Genomic DNA, 18,656 nt, shown 5'->3' with positions numbered 1-18,656 from the left:
AATGTCGGACCGCGGCGGGACATAAAGGAGTTCCCGCAACCTGGCTCTGTTTCTCTCTCTTTCCCTCCTCGCTCACATTTCTGTGTCCTCCCGCTCCGATTTCCGACAGGCTCTGCCTTTCCCTCCGCCTCTCTCCCCGCCTATGGTTTCCACCACCCCTCCCACGCCACCAGCATTCTCTCCACCAATCAGAGCCCCGACCCCGACCAAGCGCCGGCCTGCGATTGGGCCGTTTTCCCCCACCTGCCTCCGCGGCGGGCGCTGACTGGTGGCGCTCCGCAGCCGTCGCCGAACCGTCACCGCGACTTCCTCGTGCGGCGGAAGCGGGCCGGGCCGCGGCGGCGCGGCGGCGGCGCATGCGCAGTGTCGCGGCCGCCTTCGCACGGAGGTGCCGAGCGGTGCGGGCGGGGGCCCGCGGCCTGGCGGGGCGCGGCTGGCTGGGGCGTGCCGTTGCCCAGCCGCTGTGGTACGGTATCGCCGCCGCCATGCCCGGGAGGAACAAGGCAACGACCAACTACAGCTGCCCGGAGCTAGCGGTGGGGCAGCAGGCCGGGGAGGGCGGCCGCGACGTCAGAGGCCGGTCGCCTCAGGGGGATGAGGAGGACCGCGGGGACTTCGGGCCCGGCCCCAACCTGGGCGACCCCGACATCGTCAAGTCCCCCAGCGACCCCAAGCAGTACCGGTGAGGGCCGGCGGCGCCCAGCCCGCCCCCGGAGGCGGTTGGCCGGGGAAGGCTTAAAGCGGAGTCGGGGGGGGAGGGCGGACACGATAGGCTGCCGCTGTGGCAGCCCCCGGGCGGTCTCTGGGGCAGGCTGGGGCCTCCCTTCCCCACCTGCCCCCGGGAAACCAGCCCCGGCCGAGGGAGGAGGTACGGGAGCGGGGCTGGGTGCCGGCCGGCCCCTTGTCCCCGCACACCGGCCACGGCTGCGACCGCGGGGGCTTGAAGTCGGGCTCGTCTTGGTGGCCGGGGAAAACAGGGGTTTCTCTGGGAAAAACGGAGGCTGGGGGTTCACGGGCGTGTTCTTCCCAAGGTGGGGTGTCTCGTTTGCGTGCGGTCAGGGGCTTGGGGCTTGCGTGGAAAGGAAAAATCAGTACTTGGTTAAAGGCTCTGCTGTGACACTACGTTTTCGAGGTACAACGATATTGAATGGTCAGTTTGCAGCCCAGGTCCGGGCAGTTCGGTTCCAAAAGCGTGAAGCTGAAGTATGAAATGTGGTTGAAGTATTACAGGGCAGGTACCAACTTAAAAAAAGGCTGTTGCTCTTCCCCTTTTTAGATGATCTTCCAGATTTTAACACAAATACGTCAGTGAGTTGAGACAGAAATTACTTTTACGCTCCTGTTTTGCTTGTGTCTTCATTTGTGTTTTTCTGAGTAGTAGCTCTGAAAGTGCTAAGAAAGATCATCTTCCCTGAGCGCAGCCCACAGCGTCTGTGGCCTTCTTGCGGTGAGACTCGGCTGAGAACGGCCAGGGGAGGCTGAGCACTTTGGATGCTGTAAGGCAGGCGCTCTTGAAGGGACGCTGTTGTAACTCCTCTGTTAGGCAGAAGATTATTCAGCCCTTGTTAGAGATGCTTTTTTATCTTTGCTCTTCATGATGTCTAATCTGTGCAGCCAGTGGAGAATCTGCCTAAGCTTAAGCCTGGAACTAAAATTTGGATTTGCAGTGACATTGGTTGACAGCGAAATTCCCCGCTGTCTGCGTGAAGAGGACTGTGCCCATTGGCTTAGGGAGAAACTCGCTCCTTCCCTTCTTGCCCTACTTCCTTGCTGCGTCCTCTGGGTCTCTGCCTGCCTCTCCTGCCGGCGTTCGTAGTCATGCTACTTTGCAGGAGGCTCGTCTTCCTGCAGAGTTCACAGACGGTCAGCTTAGGAAACTTCTGCCTTTACTACCTAAAGCAGCACAGTGATGAAACTTGGGAAGTCCATTGAAAACCATCACTGGCGATGTATTTTGAGGGTCAGGAACCTCCTCTGTGTGTAAAGAAGCGGAGAGTGTGTTTGCTTATAGCATAAGATAAACTAATACCAACATCTTCCAGAAATCCTGCTCTCCATGCTTAACAGATTTTTTTAGTTGGAAGCAGAGCGCCACATCTTCTCAGACTGATTTCTATGTGTGGGAAGTGAGCCGTGCACAGAGCAGAGGCAAGAGTTACCCTTAGGAAGGAGAACTTCAGTGTCGCTGAAAGTAAAGAATAACTGTGTCCGCTAACTATATACCAGACCTCCTAAGTAAATGTAATTGCAGGTGATTTGATGATGCGTATACACTTTCTCCCCTGTTCATGCATCAGCAATGATACATACTGCAGACCAGTCACGGTGGGCTTAGTGTGTCTATCTGGTGACATCAGTCTTAAATTAGTGGGAAATGTTATATTTTATCTTCTCAAACATAGTGATCATAGAAAAAGAAAGTTAGTTTTGACAGAGATTGCAGAATGTATTTTCAAAAGTGAGCTTGTTGGGACAAAAATTATTGTTATAATCCAAGTTAGTTTTGTTCATTAGATCTATGAGTGGGTAGTGATCTCTACTAAAAGTGTATGTTTTATTTAAATTAATCCATATGTGGAATTTCATGGGTTTGTATTGCTTGTTTTGGGTAGTTTGGGAAATTAAAACATTTCTCTAAGTGTTTACCATAAATTGATACGTATTTCCATATCTATTTAACTGCTAAGCGATTATCATTTATATAAGAAAAAACTTGGTGTGAGAACAATTCTGTTTAAACTTATCCAGGACGTTTAAACAGTGTTTTTAAGAATTGGAATTCCATTTTATATTTAAGCCTTATTTGTATCAATGCCTGTACAGTCCTTCAAAATGCAGTTGGACTACACTTACTTCTGTTTCTGCATTAGATGGTTGCATTTTTTTGTACTGTATTCTGCGTACTAATTGATACTTATGTATTGATTACACTTGTCCTTTTCCATTGGACTGAAGCATGGAAAAAGTAAAGAACACCTATGTCAGTTGGTGCCTCTGCTCCTATACTGTTCTAGATTGTCCTGAGGCGAAATCTGATAGCGTTCGACAGCGGCTTAGTTCAATTGTTGCCTTGCTACTGTGTGTTTTGTGTCCTAGTGTGTAACACCCACAAGCCCGAAGATGAGTAATGTAAAATTAGTGTCGTCTGCGCCATTAGTTTAATGGAGGTATGTGGCAGGGATCAACAAGACCTACTGGATACACCCGGCTAAACAGCTTTATGGCAAATCATTCTTCTGGAAGAATAGCACTATTCTGTCGCTGCTTTCCATGACTATCTGTCCATCACTGGGAAGCCAATATTCTTTATGGGCTGTGAAAACCTGAAGAAGGCAGGCAGAGGTGAAGGTGATGGTTGTGCTGGAAGACGTGCTGTAGTGATGCTGTCCTGTCCCTGTCTGGGGCTCTTACGCCGAGCTCGCCAGGGGTGAAGTGCCTGAGTGTACAGTATATGTGTTTTTAGGACCTGGGTTGTGCACTCAAAAATGCTGCAGCTGCGTCATGTGACATGTACACGGTGCAAACACACGTAACTGTTCCACTTTCAGAATTATTCGGATGATTAACCCTGTACCCAGACCTCAGTGTGGATCTGGTACTACCTGTGTGTCCTGCAGTTAGTCATAGCGTTTCTGCAAGTTCTGCACTATGTGCTGTAATTTGAATGAGCGAAGATGCACTTGTGCTTTTGGTTGGAACAAACTTGTACTGCTCAGCAGTCCCGCAGCAAGCAAAACGGGGCTGTTAATGATTATGACACCCTGGCCCACAGTAAGGGCTGTCAGGTCCTGTTGGATGGGTAGTCATAATTCATAAACTTAACACAACTATTAAACATTTGCTCTTTGGCTTTTTTCATAGGCATGGTAGTCCAACAAATGTGGTTTTTTTCCTTTGTCTCAGAGCTGCTTAACTCTTGTCCCAATACCCGCTTTACCCCTTTCCTCCAAATAAGTCCCCATGAAATTCAGCTGGGAGAGAAGTACTCAGAGTAATTTGTTTCCAAGCTCATCCATGGGTTGCAGAGCTGCAGCAGGCGCCCCTCAGCTCTAGTGAAAAACAAAACTTACACTGACTTCATATTTTGAATCGCAATATTGATAATAACACATGCTTTTATTGCTGGGAAACATCCAAATTGCATAATGATAACCATGAAGGAAACGTGAGAAATTCCTTGTGAGAAACTTTGGGAACCACGGAGTCGGAAAACACACAACATGCCTTTCGTTAGTCTTTCTTACCATGTAGCTTGAGCTGGAAATCTGCTTTGAAATTTCTGCTACCTGATTACAACAGCGGCCATGTTGCAAAGTTCTGGTCTGCTATAGACTTGGGGGTTGAATTAGATGACCTTTAGAAGTCCATTCCAATCCAAACTATTCTGTGATTCTATCCTCTGTAAGTCAGATTTTTCTGGGAGTGCGGGAGGTAGCCATGGGTTTGTTTTATACTGGCTTTTTTTTTTTCCGCTGTATCAATTGCCACCTGTCTATATCACACTCGTTCTTAGGATGGATCGAGTATTTTCTGGATCCAGCATTCCTTCCTTTCTGCAGCAGGCATACGAGCCAGTGCAAGCTCCCCGGCGGGGTGCCCTGGCTAGTCTGGCAAACTGTGACTGTCCATTCCGGATCTGATGGGAAACAAATACTGCTGAGAGATCTCATAGTGCAGAGCGTTGGTGCTTGCAGTCCTCCCTCTGAAAAGTTGTAGAATGGTGCTGGATAGAGGACTTGTGTGGTTTTGTTTATGTATATATGTATGCACACACGCATACATATATATAAAAAATTCTGTGTGTATATACACACACAGAGAACTCTGTGTATATTGCTGCTTGATGGTAACACAACCAAGCCAGTGTCACTTATTTTATTAAGCCTGCAGAGAAGATCTGTCCTTTCTGCCTGCTACGTCTGTGGACCCCGTTTAATAAAAAGCATTGATAAAATCAAATAAACTGGAGTCTCTGGGGCCTATTTAGAGGCAAAGACGAAAATTTTATTTCTGTCACATAATATATGTTTCCAAGAGCCTGAGAAGCGTAACAAGCTATTGACGTTTGAGTTTGCCTCTTCTGAGCATGTGAAATTTTCTCTGAGTGGGTGCTGGTAGCTTAAATATTTCACAGAGAGAAGGAAAAGCCCAAATCAGTGTCCCTGACCTTACGGGGAGAAGGGCTTCTGCTATTTCCTTGAATTGCTTCTTTCTTACTTTTGTAGCTGTTGAATAGCAGGAGAGTGTTTTTACTTTCCCACTACGAAAGTGCTCATCTTCTTAGCTACCATTAGAGTTTCATTAGGAAATCTCAGTTGAAGATCACAGAACTGTTGTAGGAAATACAGAAATTTTTGCGCTTCTGAAAATTCAGATTTGGGAAATGAGCGTATTCATTGCAAATAATTATTCTTTCAGGTATATCAAGCTGCAAAATGGCTTATGTGCACTTTTGATTTCGGATTTGAATTACTTGGATGGTGCCCCAGCTGCTTTATCTTCGGAGGAGGAAGAGGACGGCAACGATGACGATGATGAATCTGAAGAAGACAGTGATGAAGATGATGACTCTGGAGCTGAGATCGAAGATGGTAGAGAAGGTTTTGATGATGAGGACTGTGATGAGGGGGATGAGGGTGAGGACAATGATGGAGATAATGAGGATTTCAATGATCCTGATGACAGTGAATTAGAAGAGCTAGCTGAAAAGGAAGAGACAAGAAAGAGAGGCTGCACAGAAAAACAGGTGTGTACTTAAAGCTGTGAAAAAATACAGAGAGCGCTTTCTTGTGCTCTGAAACTTTGTGATGAGGCATTGCGACTAGTCTTTCTTTTCATTGTGTCTGTCCGGATTGATTTATCTTGTGCTTCTGTCACTTTGCCGAAGTGTTTCTTGAAGCAGCTTGTACTGAGAGTGTTGTGTTTTCTCTAGTCTGCAGCAGCCCTCTGCATTGCCGTTGGCAGCTTCTCTGATCCCGAAGATCTGCCTGGATTAGCACACTTCCTGGAACATAGTATGTATCTGCTTCTGTTTCACCTGCTCCAGCTTCAGTGAAAAATGAGTGCTGTCTAGCTCTGGATTTCTGCAGTGTTTTAGTCTCATCTCCTGTTTCAGCTATCCCAGAATTTATTCTCATTAGTTAAATAAATTTGTGATTTTATAAAAATACTGACTTAGCGAGGAACTCTTAATATGGGAGGTGTCTCATACCCTTTGGCAGGCTGTGCATTAACGTATATTAAAATTCTTTGTTATCCATTAAATATGGGGGAAGCGTGTTACCTGTAGCTTTATAAACTAGGCTGGAGCTACAGACCTTTATCTCTCCAGTAAAGAATGATGAATTAGTCATACAGGTGCAGAAGGCATGTGAAGTTTCTGACCAGATGTATCTTAAAATGCTGTTCTTGACTGATTGAGGCTTATCATGCCTAGAAAGGCACTGTTGTTTCCAGTCTGTTTGGGCCTTCTACTAAAGGCAGATTACACTAGTTATTGGGCAGATAACATGGTCTGTTGCTTCTTAGCAGTTAACCTCTACTGGGAACTGTGGGTCAGTTGTAGGTAACGCTGTGCTGAAGAAGGATTGCTATGGCTGCAATTAGGAATCACGGATTAATGTCATCTCGGTAATTTTGCTGATTTTTGTTCCAGTGGTTTTTATGGGCAGTTTGAAGTACCCGGATGAGAATGGGTTTGATGCGTTTCTGAAGAAACACGGGGGCAGTGACAATGCTTCGACTGACTGTGAGCGGACAGTCTTCCAGTTTGATGTGCAGAGGAAGTACTTCAAAGAAGCGCTTGATAGGTAACTTCATAGAAATGGTGATTAGGTGTTAACAAATGTTTGTACCTGCCTCAGGAGGCTGGGAGTGGCTGTTCAGTTCTTCATTTGGGGTGATTAAGGCTGGTGATGAACTTCCATAGGTACTCCTACTACCACAGAGGATATTGTATATAAGGAACTATAATTTCCCTCTGGATATATTACTGTTTTTTTGTGATAATGTCAGTGTAGCCGCTGTGTGATTCCTTAGGATCCGTGCGTAAGTCTTAATGCACATAGCTTTTTGATTGTTTTACCACCCTTAAACTGTTAGCGTCGATGACAGGAGAAATTTCATGCAGTGTGACAACTGTTCAGAGGGGAAATGCTCCCAGAATCCCAGTGTTTCATCCTTTGGAATACCTGTCCTGACACAGTTAGTGGGGTTTTTAATATTTATTTTTTTTTGGTTCCAAGTCTAATTCATCAAAGCGGGTGGAAGGGCTGCCTTGGAAGTTGTGGTACAATGTGTGCCTCAGGAGGATGCCTTTAACCCAGTCCAGGTTATTCAGTCAAGGATGTACCTTTTGCCAGAAAGCATTTAACTTGCTCTGTTGTGCTCTGGGATACCTTAGTACAAGAGAGCTTCACCTGTTGGTGAGAGCAAATTATTCATTCATCGGGGCATGTCAGCTGAATATTCTTGATGCTGTAAAATACCTCGGGAGAAGAGTAGAGTCTGCTGTGAACGTACTTTGATCAAAACACGTTCTTGTGATGACACCAAGAACAAGCGTTTACACATTTTACCAAGTATTGCCTAAATTTTACTTTACTGGGCCAAGTTCAGCTTCCGTTTGCAGATTAGTCCAGTTTTCAGATGTTTGGAATCACAGAATCACAGCAACTTCAGAGTTGGAAGGGACCTCTAGAGATCATCTAGTCCAACTCCCCTGCTAGAGCAGGATTGCCCAGAGCACATTACTCAGGGCTGCATCCAGGCGAGTCTGGAAAATCTCCAGAGAAGGGGACTCCACAACCGCCCTGGGCAGAAGTACAGAAGAATCAAAAAATATAATTGCAGTCTGTCACAACAGCTGTCTAAGTGGAGGGGAAACACAGAAATTACGAGTTTTGTAGAACAAAGAAGATAAATGGATGCTGCTGATTTCTGCTCATTCAAGAACTTGTGGATATAAAGAAATGGAAAGATAACATCTTTCAATAGTCTTTAGCTTAACGAATCCTGTAGCCAAAGAACTCTGTCAACAATGTATTACTGTTAACTGTTTGCTTCCACGAGTTAAGTGTATCATTAAAAAACTCAGCAAATAAACCAGAAATATTAGACGCTCTGGCAGCCTTCTGCAGAGTCTCCATTCGTTGCAGATTTGTCCCCTTTCCATTGCTCTGCTCGCTGTTGGTACAGGAGCAGATATGCATCTGGATGACCACACTGACTTATAGTAGATAATAAAATTGTAATGGATATTAAAAAATACGTTTCAGGACATAAATCAGCAATTTGTTGCCTGGAGTTGGGAAGAAACTTTCCCTATGGCCGCGTTGTTCCTGATGAACAACCGAGGATTTCCTCTGACGCATCTGATACGGGCCCCTGAACCAGTATCCAGAGCCAGGAACCAGGCTGGATGGATCATTTGTCTGATCTGGAATGATCATTCTTAGGATGTAAAGACGGATACTCGTGCATCCATTAGTGTCACACCCTACCGTATCCAGCCAGTTCATTCCTACTCTGTGGAGTATGGGAGCCCTGCCCTTTGGTTTTTGATTCTGTCCCAAAACTGGCTTTTATTTCTCCTTAAGACAGTGCAGCCAAGAATGACAGCATTTGTAGTAACACAAGCAATGTTATAAATAAAAAATAGTGGATGTTGGGTTTAATTGTTATTTTTTTTCCCTAGTTTAGTAGACGCTGAAGAAAAGCGTATGAATTTTTCTGTTTCGTAGGTGGGCCCAATTCTTCATTCACCCGCTAATGATCAGGGATGCAATAGACCGGGAAGTCGAGGCTGTAGACAGTGGTAAGAGTCTCTTTTGCTGTGTGTTTAGCCCATCGTCTTAAAGAAATGAACGGTGAACAACATGCCTATAGTTCCAGCATAGCCCCAGTGCTCTCTCCACTCCTCTGTGGAGTAAATACAAGAAGTTGTGGTCATCGTGCTTGTCTCCTTATTCTAGCAGCTTAATAACTACAAATTTGCTTCACAGAAGGAAATTGAACCTGGCATAGAAGCGAGTGGAGTGTTCACTTGATTTTCTACAACGTTATGAATACTTTCAGGCTGCATATAAAACACTGTTTTAGAAAAAAAGTGTTATTGGCAGATACACTAGCTGGTTCAAATATGTATTTCTAGTCTTACTCATCTGCCCTCTGACAAGGAAAACTGAGCAATTTGATCTTTGATTTTAAATAAGTGCCAGTATGAACAAGGACCTGTCTTTGAGTTAAGGTGTGGTTTCTTCAACAGCTTAAGCCAATTTACGCCTTCATTTGCACTGTCTTCATCACGCGGATCCTTCCCTTGTACTGACACTCTAGTAATGAGCTGCCCAGTAAACTCTGTCAGCTTGATGAGCAGTCTGCAGACTGACCCAGCCAAAATAGTTATTTTACAGCCCTCCTGTGCATATTTCTTATTAGCAACAGAAACAGGAACCGGAAAATGCAGTTTGAGAGGGTGAATTCTTGATTTTGGCAGAATAGATTAGATTAGTGTAAACTGATTGCAAAACTGCATTTCTGGAAACTGTCTTGCTCAGCTTTTGATTTCTTCTTATTATTAGGCTAGAAGTTATTCTGTGTGATATACGGGAGAAATATTTTTATAATTGGCCCTTTCTGCGGAGCCTGACTGTAGAATATTGATGGCCTTGTGTTCCCATTAAACTTTTCAGATGGAGAGCATTCGGACGGGACAGGCTGGGGCTTTACGTGCTTCCCCTCCTTATCCCTTTCTGTAGTTCTCAGCAATGGGCTACGGTTTCCCTCTTCTCTGGACTTACATTATTTACTGCTAGCAAGTCCTGTTTCTTATGCTATTTCACTGCTTCATCATACATTAAACCAAAACTATTTCAGTGTACATCTGTGCGGTACGTCTCCTTGTCAGTTTGGTTGGTATTTTTGCTTTGGTTTTTTTTATGACCTCAAATTTTGATGCATGCCACTGCAAATTCTTTAAATTACCAGAGTATCAGCTAGCAAGACCTTCTGATGCAAACAGAAAGGAGATGCTATTTGGGAGTCTTGCCAGGCCTGGACATCCTATGAAGAAATTTTTCTGGGGTAAGTTCTGAATATATGTTATAAAGTGGTGACAGTACTTAAACTTTTAACCACTTAAAAGATGAGCTATCTTGTCCCAGCAGGCACTAGCTTTGCTCAGAAGTATTAGGGCAATTAGTCATTTTTCAGTAACACGTTTGGGAATAAAAGCAGCTGTTTGCTTCTTAAGATAGTTTTCATCCTGGTGCTGCTTTTCCTGATGTTAAAGCTAGGTTGCCCTAGGCATATAATCGTGTAACTTTCTGCTAACGTAAAGGTGGTGCTCTCTGAGTCATCCCTGTCTTGCTTAAGCTTGTTTTTTGCTATTAGAATTTCCTGGAAAAGTAAAGTCTTTCTGGATTTGTGTCTAAAGAGGCTTTTCAAAGTAAGTAATTCGCTGTTGAACTTGCAGAAGTAGACCTTCACAGCCATGTGAGCGGAGCAGAAGGGACATTTGTCCTTCCTCTCCTGGACAGTGCAGAGTCTTAGCTCCGTCACCCTTGTGGTGCTGGTGAGCACGTAAACTGCAGTGTGATGGGTAATAGAGTTAGCCAGCTTTGAAATGTCGATCATTTTTATAAAGTTCTGTAGTGATACATAGTGAACATCATATTTTCCTCTCTTTTCCCCTCTCCTGTTCTACAAATTCTGTTGGTGAGGGAACGGGTGGCAACAGCGAGTGAGCTGTGCAGTACGCGGGCTGGGTGGTGTGATAATGCAAGAGCGCTCTGTCCTCACCTGTCATAGAAATATCAGCTGTCGTTATAACAGGAACCAGAAATTGGAAGATATTAAGTTTCGGTTAACATTCCTTTAACTACAAATTTCTATTAGGTATTTTTAATGTGCTTACTATGACTTGACTCGGTGCCAGGGGAGGAAAAGAAATTCTTGGTGTATCTGGTCTTGACGTAACCAGTGTCTAGATAACTAACCACCTTTTAATGTTTACAGGTAATGCAGATACACTCAAACATGAGCCGAAAATGAATAATATTGATACCTACACCAGACTGAGGGACTTCTGGCAGCGCCATTACTCTGCTCACTATATGACTTTAGTTGTCCAATCTAAAGGTAACATCGGTTGTTCCATAAAAACAGGCTGATTGCTGCTGGTGGTGGAGTGCTTTTGGCACCAGTTCAGCTGTAGCCCAAGCAGTTTTAGTGGATTGTCCAGTCCTGCAGGAGGTATTTATATGTAGATTTTAGCCTGGTTTCCAAATGAAACTCGAGCAATTGTGCTGTGTTATTGTCATCCTGCCACTTCCTGAGAAACTTTCAACTGAAACTGTTACATAGGTTCCAGATTAACACAGAGTGTAAAATCTCAAAGATATGTTTAAAGAAGAATCTTGTAGGAATGTAGAGTCAGACTGCTTAAATGACTTAATGCTGCTGGTTTCTCTGCCATCAAGAGTGAATTTCCACAGAAAATGATGGGGAGACTGAGACCGGGTCTCCCAATTGACTTTGTCTGTTTGGGGCTCTTTCAAAAGAGGTCTTAAAATAAAACACATTTCTCTAGGAAGAACAGAGATGCTGAGTTTTTTCCCCTTAGACTGAAAAACTCCATGCAAATAGAATTGAGTTTCATTTCAGCAAGGAACTTCAGATCTGTGTGGCATTTCTGCAGAGAATTAACAAAAGAAATTCCCTAGAAGTTAAGCGTGTAGTAGAGACCTGTGTTGAAAATGAATAGTTGTGTGCATTCGAGTTAGGTTTGTGCTTCGGGGTTGTGTTGAATGCTGAAACTTATTGAAATTCCCATCTGTAAAATTGAGATGGTAATAATAGAGGTGGTAATTCTTTTCTTCTCTTATGCTTTTCTGTCTAGACTGTAAAATTGTTAGGGCATTGAATGCCTCTTGAATAATTGTTTACGTTGCAATGGATTGTAAAGTCGTTGCTTTTGGTGATTGCAAAGAAAAGTGTGGGGACTGGTGGCCCGCCAGGTCAACTTTGTATTTCTATCTCTGTTAAAACAAAAGAAACTGTGAGTGTCCCTTCCTCCCGCCCTTGCCGCATTTTTATGGTTGTTTAGCATATACGGCATCACTTTTGGAGCACAAAATGCTCACTTAAACAAGGAATGTCCAATCAGTCATTTTAAAAAAAAAAAAATTAAACTTCTGGTTCTTGACACATTTCCTTTAGGAAAGAGGATGGGGAGAAGGAATTCTTAGCACTGTAGGACTGCGTTTAGGTTTGAAAACTAATGCGTATGTTCTGGACGTAGAGGGACAGAATGAGTCTAGCAAGTACTGGTGATTTTGTAGATCCCTAAGTTGGTAATTCCTTTTCCCAGTCACACCAGATGCTACTGAACTTTAAATCCCAGTTGTATCAGCCTGAGATTTCAGCAGTATATACAAAACCAGAGCTGTGACCAAAGAGATAGTTCAATGACTATTAAGAACTGACTCAAACCAACAGCTGTGAAGCTTATAATTTAGAACTTTGCAATTTTAAAATCTGCCGATTTGCAGCCTCTTTAAGATAACCGAGCTAGTAAGATAAGATAAAGAATTTGTCTTAGAGCTTCAGGAAATTACATTTCTGGTTTTTTTTTTTTTTTTTTTTTCCTCCTTACTAGAAACACTGGATACATTGGAAAAGTGGGTAAAAGAAATCTTCTCTGAGATCCCAAACAAGTAAGATTCTTTTGATGCATAAAGGCATTACAAATTATAAAATTATCTGTTCTTAAAATGATCGTTTTTAAAAAACATCCCTTACTGTAGAAGCTAAGGAAATGAACAATTGTTAATTGACATCCTTATCTAGAAAAAAATGGGCAACTTTGGAAATTAAAGACTGGCACTAATTGTTTCACGAAGACTTTGTTTATGCTTAACAATTGTTTAGCCTGCAAGCTGTGTGGTGCTAACTTTCAGCAGCGTTTGCTTAATATGTACGGATAGCTTGATTTTATGGTAAATCATTCAAACCTAGATTATCATTTTCCATTTCTTATCTTTGCTTTATGTCAAAAATAATTAGCAGCAAAATAAATTAAGACCATATCTTGAATTTAGTGTCATCCTTGGGGTGGTAACTGCATAGAACTTGACCGTTTTTTTAATGATTCACTCCAATGTGCTGTCTAAAAAGGGAGTTCTGCAAAAGCTTTACTAATTTGAAAAGCATTTTATTTCCTCTTTCATTTTCTACTTTCGCAAGATGTTTATTTCTGTGGTGCATGGAAACGCGCTTGTGAAAGTCTAATGTCGTACAGACACGTGTGTCTCTCCCGACCCGTGTCCTTCTCATTCCTCCTTCCCCGCAAGACAATCCATCAGGATCCTGTGAATCCAGGGCCAGCTCAGGAGTGTTTACTGTGCTTGGCTTTCCTCTCCTCTCTTACGAGACAGCACGCTTTTTGTCGTTACCGCCTCGGACAGAAGGAGAGGGAGGAGTTGATGGGGTCTCTAAATCTCGGCTAATTACTCTGTCGCGTGAGCAGGAGTGCAAGTGGATGCCAGGTTGCCTTCTGCCCTTCCGCTTTGGGCTGGGTGGATCCGGGGCTGCACCCTTTGCTAATGCCGTTGTCTGGTGGACCGCCTCCGTCGCGTCAGAGCTATGGATGCGAACGTTTTGGGATTACCTCAGTGTAGCCTTGAATCCTTGCCATTAACATCACACTCTAATTTTGCTTTTAAGTGGTTTACCCAAGCCCAGCTTTGGCCATCTGACTCAGCCTTTTGACACACCGGAATTTCACAAGCTTTACAGAGGTAAGTAAAATAGATGTGTTTAAATGTTTTGAATACCTAGCTTCATGTTTTCTCTGTCATCCGGTTACTTTGTGGAATGATTCTATGTGGTTCTGAATAACTTTTAACCATTTTTTCTGCATTTTGTAAAATTTCTTATCTGTGTCTAATAATGTATATTTATATTCATTAAATCCATTTGTGTTCAGTTGTTCCAATCAGGAAGGTTCATTCGTTGAGCATCACTTGGGCGCTTCCCCCACAGGAACAGTATTACAGGTACGGCGGCGCGGCGTTCTACTTCTACCGCGTTTATGTTGTGAATAATGTACTGACTTTCACAACAAAACAAAGAACCTCATTTGTTTGTGTTACAGATTACTTTGCTTCAGCTAGGGGAACATTTTTTAAATGAATTAAGCCGATGCAGATATGGTTCTTTTTATAAATTGAGTGGAATTGGTACGCAGCTGATTTAACGTCATTCCTCCCTGACTCAGATCAGTCATTATGTTCTGAACTCCCACATTTTTAGCTTATTATCCTAATGCTGCCTGAAAATGCAAAACTTACCATGAAGAAACAGACAGTGCATGTTTTAGTCATTTGTCTAGTGATTTGAGTTCTTTCTGTGAAACACGTTACCTCTTGGCATTTAATCTCCTTCACATTTTCTTTTAGGGTGAAGCCTCTTCATTATATTTCCTGGCTGGTGGGACATGAAGGCAAAGGCAGTGTTCTTTCTTTCCTTAGGAAAAAGTATGTATTTTTGAAGCATAGTTATTAGATGCTTTGCCATCATTAAAATAAAGGCAAACTCTATTTTGTGTATATATGTTTTTTATATATATATATATAAAAGCAGGCCAGGTGTGCCTTTTTGTAGTGATATTCTTTAAATTGATGATAGACCCAAGTAAGAAATAAGTGGGTTTTGGTCTGTGATCCACGGATCAGCAGATCTTTGTGAGATCTCCAAAAGGTAACTCAGCTTTTTCACTGTTTTTCTTAAATTCTGTATCCTGAGGCTCACGTCTTTATGTTGGAAAAGCTTTGTCTAAACTGTAAATGGATTGAAAGCCACTGAAGTAAAGCTACGATCTGCTAGTTGTAACCGAGCTCAATAAAAAGTACCTTTAACTCTTCCATAGATTTTGGGCTCTTGCTTTATATGGAGGAAATGGTGAGACAGGATTTGAACAGAACTCCACTTACTCCATCTTCAGCATTTCTGTGACTTTGACTGATGAAGGTTACAAGCACTTCTACGAGGTATGGTTTACTGCAACTTGATTTTCTTACTGTTTTTTCTAATATCTGGAAAAATTAATCCATTCTTTTCTGTCTGCAGGTGGCCCATGTTGTATTTCAGTATGTGAAGATGCTGCAGAAAAGAGGGCCAGATAAAAGGCAAGTGTTTGCCACTACATCAGATATTTGTGAGACTGTCCCGCTCCGTTAGCCTTTTATTTTGTATTATTTGCACTTTTTGTGGAGTTACTAGAGTGTAAACGGTGAGTCAGTAGTAAAGCTTGTCTGTGTGGGAAGTGTATCAGTTTATAAAAGTTTAAAAATGAATTTGCTAAATGTTTATGCTTGTTTCTTGGTGCTTTTAGTTTGATTTATCGCGATCCGATTTCTAATTTTAATAAGCTGAGCTAGTGTAGGTGTTAGGTGCGGTTTTGTGTTGATAGAAATAAATTTGTTGAGCCAAATCAGTGGAAGTCAGGACTGTGGTGTTGTGGTGTTAGCCTTTATGTTAATTTGGGCTCAGGTTTTGACTCTTTGTAGTTAAGTCTCCTCCTCTTTGGAAAATAGCAGAACTTTCTGCCGATTGGGAAATGCCCTTTTGTATGGAAGGGAAATGCGTGTAGTACTGGCTTCTGTGTCTTGTACCTGAATGAATCGCTGAACTCACCCTCGGTGCCTGTCCTAGAGAATTGCTTTTTTTCAGATTCTCAATGAATGTTGTGGAATAATGGAGGAAATCCACTTTTATTGTCTTCTCCCTCCTTTACAGAATATGGGAAGAAATACAGAAGATTGAAGCGAATGAATTTCACTACCAGGAACAGGTATTCATCCACTGTTTTGTGTTGATATAGGTAAACCATAAAAAGGATTTCTTTTTAATTTTAAAACATGTTTTCAAAGTTCTCTTCAACCAGAAATAGATTATGCGCTTAATGAGGCTGTATTCTGCTGAAAGAATTTGTATTCTAGACAGAGAAATATTGTGACTTCTTCCTTAGCGGAATTAAATGTTACTTTTTTCATTCCCTAGCTGCTGGGTAGGCTCCCTTTCGGTTTTAATCATTAGGCGTGTGAAGTTCTGTGCCCATTAATAGCGCTCTGCAAATTGTTTGGGGCTTTTCAGTATTTTTGCCTAATTTCACTTTTTTTAAGCTGTTCTGGCACTGCTGATTTCTGGGAATAGAAAAGCAGAGTTGTGTGAAAAGGGTGGCCTGCTGGCGACCCGGCCTCACAAAGGCTTGGGTGCTACTGACCCCCTTGTCTGCTGTTGCAGCATTACACAGTTAAATGTGCCGTTGTGTCAAGTCTTCCTTGGCTTACTGAAAGAGCAATTTGCAAAAATCTTACTTGTTTTTATTAAAGATAAACAAGGGAACACAATGTAGATAATTTGAGAAGCCTCACTTCAGTGACTTTCTTACTGTATTTAGCCACGTTCTGTTTCTTACTAGGTAACTTGGTTTTTATGAATGGCACTAAAATGGCCTTTTGGGAAAAGAGATCCATGTGCTACATATACGGCTTGAAAGCATCGCTGCGGTTTGTTGGTTTCTTTAAGGTACACAGATGCAGGAAAGAGTTGTGGGGGGGGGAAATAGGAAATATTGAAAGTGGAGTTTTTTCTTTACAGATGCTCCCAAGTATTTTCAGACCCGCCAGTCTGCTGCGAGCATCAGGATGTTAGAAATGCCATTTTTAGCAAATCCTTGCATCTGTAGCTCTGCCTTCAAAATAGCTTATGGAAAGTATAGAGTGTCTTGAGTGGCCTTTGAATAGCAGAAGTGGTATTTGCCAGCGGTGCAGACAGTAAGGACTGCTGCCAACAGCCCCGAGTGACAGATAACAGAGCGGTGGATTTCTTTGGTAGGAACAAGTTTACATTGATTTACGAGTACATTTTTTCAAATGCCGTCTGATGGGTTTTTAGTGGAATACAACTTTTATGAATTTGTTAGCAAAGTTCAACATTACAAGATTACAGCAGACTGTCTTCTTCTAACAAAAGCTATCCGCAGAACAGCAGAGAAGAGCTAAAAACCTGTGAAGGGTTGCTATTTAGTGTATTGGACAGAACAGGAATGAATTCCTGTTGCCCTCCATACAGCTTTATGATGCTGCCTTTAATCATTGCCAACAGAGGTTGCCCAGTTTGAAGTTGGACTTTTTCATTGAAGTGAAGCTATTTAGTCCTGAAAGGTTCTTATTTAGTCTTCTTGGTTCTTTTTAGTACTCCCAGCTAAGAATTTTATGTTCCCCAAGACTGTTACTGCTCTAATAGACACTGGACTTCCCAGTATGAAGCCGGGTGGGGATAGAAAACACCCGAGTTTACACCAGGGAAATACCTACTGTTAAGGGTCCTGCCTTTTTGGCGGGTTGATTCTGAGTGGTCATTAGAGGTTACTGACAGCGCAGGGACTGGGCTCAGGAAGCAAGGAACAGAGGGAGGTGTGTGCTTCTGTGGCAGGGTTGTGCATCTCGGGGACGGCCGAGTGACTTACTCCTGATGGCAGGAGCTGGCGCATTGCCGTCCTAACGAGTAATGGTCACAGAGGCTTGCTTTTGGGATAAGCAGTTTTGTGCCCCAAGAGAGGTTTAATGTTTTCTTGGGTGTACAGTGTCTTTAAAAATTCTTATCGTGTGTTACACCACATTTATAAGACACGGATATGGTAAACTTGCCTCTTTTCAGGTGAACCGTGGTCTGTATCTGGACCCAGAATCTTTACAGTGTGATGCTGGCTGGTTCACAAAAACCCAAAAGCACTCGGCGAGAAGCTCCCCACTAGGCAGTCTTACGCTGTTAAAAGGCAATCTGTACTTTCACGTCTGAGTAGGAGAATCTCCTCACACGGTGCGTCATGGCAGAGAACCTGGGAAAGGAGCAGAGTCAGAGATACTCATGCAGCAGCAGCAGTTCCTTGGCTTGCTCTTCCCAGGTTCCAGATGACTTGAAATCTGGAATTGCAGGACTCTGCTTGTGTTCCCTGGAGGCAAGGAGTGTGTTCTGCTGGGTCTTTAACCTAGGAGGTTTAATGACTGTAAACTGCCTGCCCAAGGTTTCTTCTACAAAGGACAATGTGTTTGATATTTTAGGATTCTCAGGGGAGTCCTGCGCATTAGCTACGGTTATGAAATATATTTGGTTTAATAACTGAAACTAAATGCCGTAACAAGCACAGCGTGCAACTCCTGCTCAACATACCTGACCAGTCAAGCTCTTCTCAGAACAGAAAATGGATACGTTAGTTTTCTGATTATGTGAAAAATAGCTTTCTTTATTTGCTTACAGACAGATCCAGTTGACTATGTGGAAAGCCTGTGTGAGAACATGCAGTTGTTTCAGAAGGAGGATTTTCTGACGGGAGACCAGCTCTTGTTTGAATACAAGCCTGAGGTAAATATTCTTTCAACTCCGATTACACTTTTTGATGTAAAGAAAATATGGGCATAGCGTATAATATAGACACCTATACAGGCATTTGTGATTAGGCATAATACAGGCACAGGTTTTGTATTAACTGAAACGTGCTTTTTTCTATTCAGAAAGCAAATGTCCTTTTTTGTGAGCTTGTTATGTCTTGTTCTTCCTGTGGTCAGACTGAGTTGCATTTGAACTTGAAG

The 18,656-nt window shown here is 42.9% G+C and overlaps 1 protein-coding gene across 1 annotated transcript in view; it reads left to right on the top strand.

Moving 5' to 3' along the window:
* Positions 1-325: 325 nt before the first annotated feature.
* Positions 326-18,656, top strand: part of NRDC (nardilysin convertase) — a 29,935-nt gene continuing 11,604 nt past the window's right edge. The window contains exons 1-15 of the mRNA XM_074596554.1: positions 326-682; positions 5,419-5,746; positions 5,933-6,014; positions 6,656-6,809; positions 8,742-8,815; positions 9,988-10,083; positions 11,017-11,139; positions 12,659-12,716; positions 13,726-13,799; positions 13,988-14,057; positions 14,460-14,537; positions 14,930-15,050; positions 15,130-15,188; positions 15,799-15,853; positions 18,325-18,429. Coding sequence (XP_074452655.1) covers positions 357-682; positions 5,419-5,746; positions 5,933-6,014; positions 6,656-6,809; positions 8,742-8,815; positions 9,988-10,083; positions 11,017-11,139; positions 12,659-12,716; positions 13,726-13,799; positions 13,988-14,057; positions 14,460-14,537; positions 14,930-15,050; positions 15,130-15,188; positions 15,799-15,853; positions 18,325-18,429 — 1,803 coding nt within the window. The 5' untranslated portion in view covers positions 326-356. The remainder of the gene's footprint in view (positions 683-5,418; positions 5,747-5,932; positions 6,015-6,655; positions 6,810-8,741; positions 8,816-9,987; positions 10,084-11,016; positions 11,140-12,658; positions 12,717-13,725; positions 13,800-13,987; positions 14,058-14,459; positions 14,538-14,929; positions 15,051-15,129; positions 15,189-15,798; positions 15,854-18,324; positions 18,430-18,656) is intronic.

This window comes from Larus michahellis, chromosome 8, assembly GCF_964199755.1.
Source record: "Larus michahellis chromosome 8, bLarMic1.1, whole genome shotgun sequence".
Lineage (NCBI taxonomy): Eukaryota > Metazoa > Chordata > Aves > Charadriiformes > Laridae > Larus > Larus michahellis.
The sequence above is the reverse complement of the archived record's forward strand: the minus strand, read 5'-3'. Positions and strand labels throughout refer to the sequence as shown.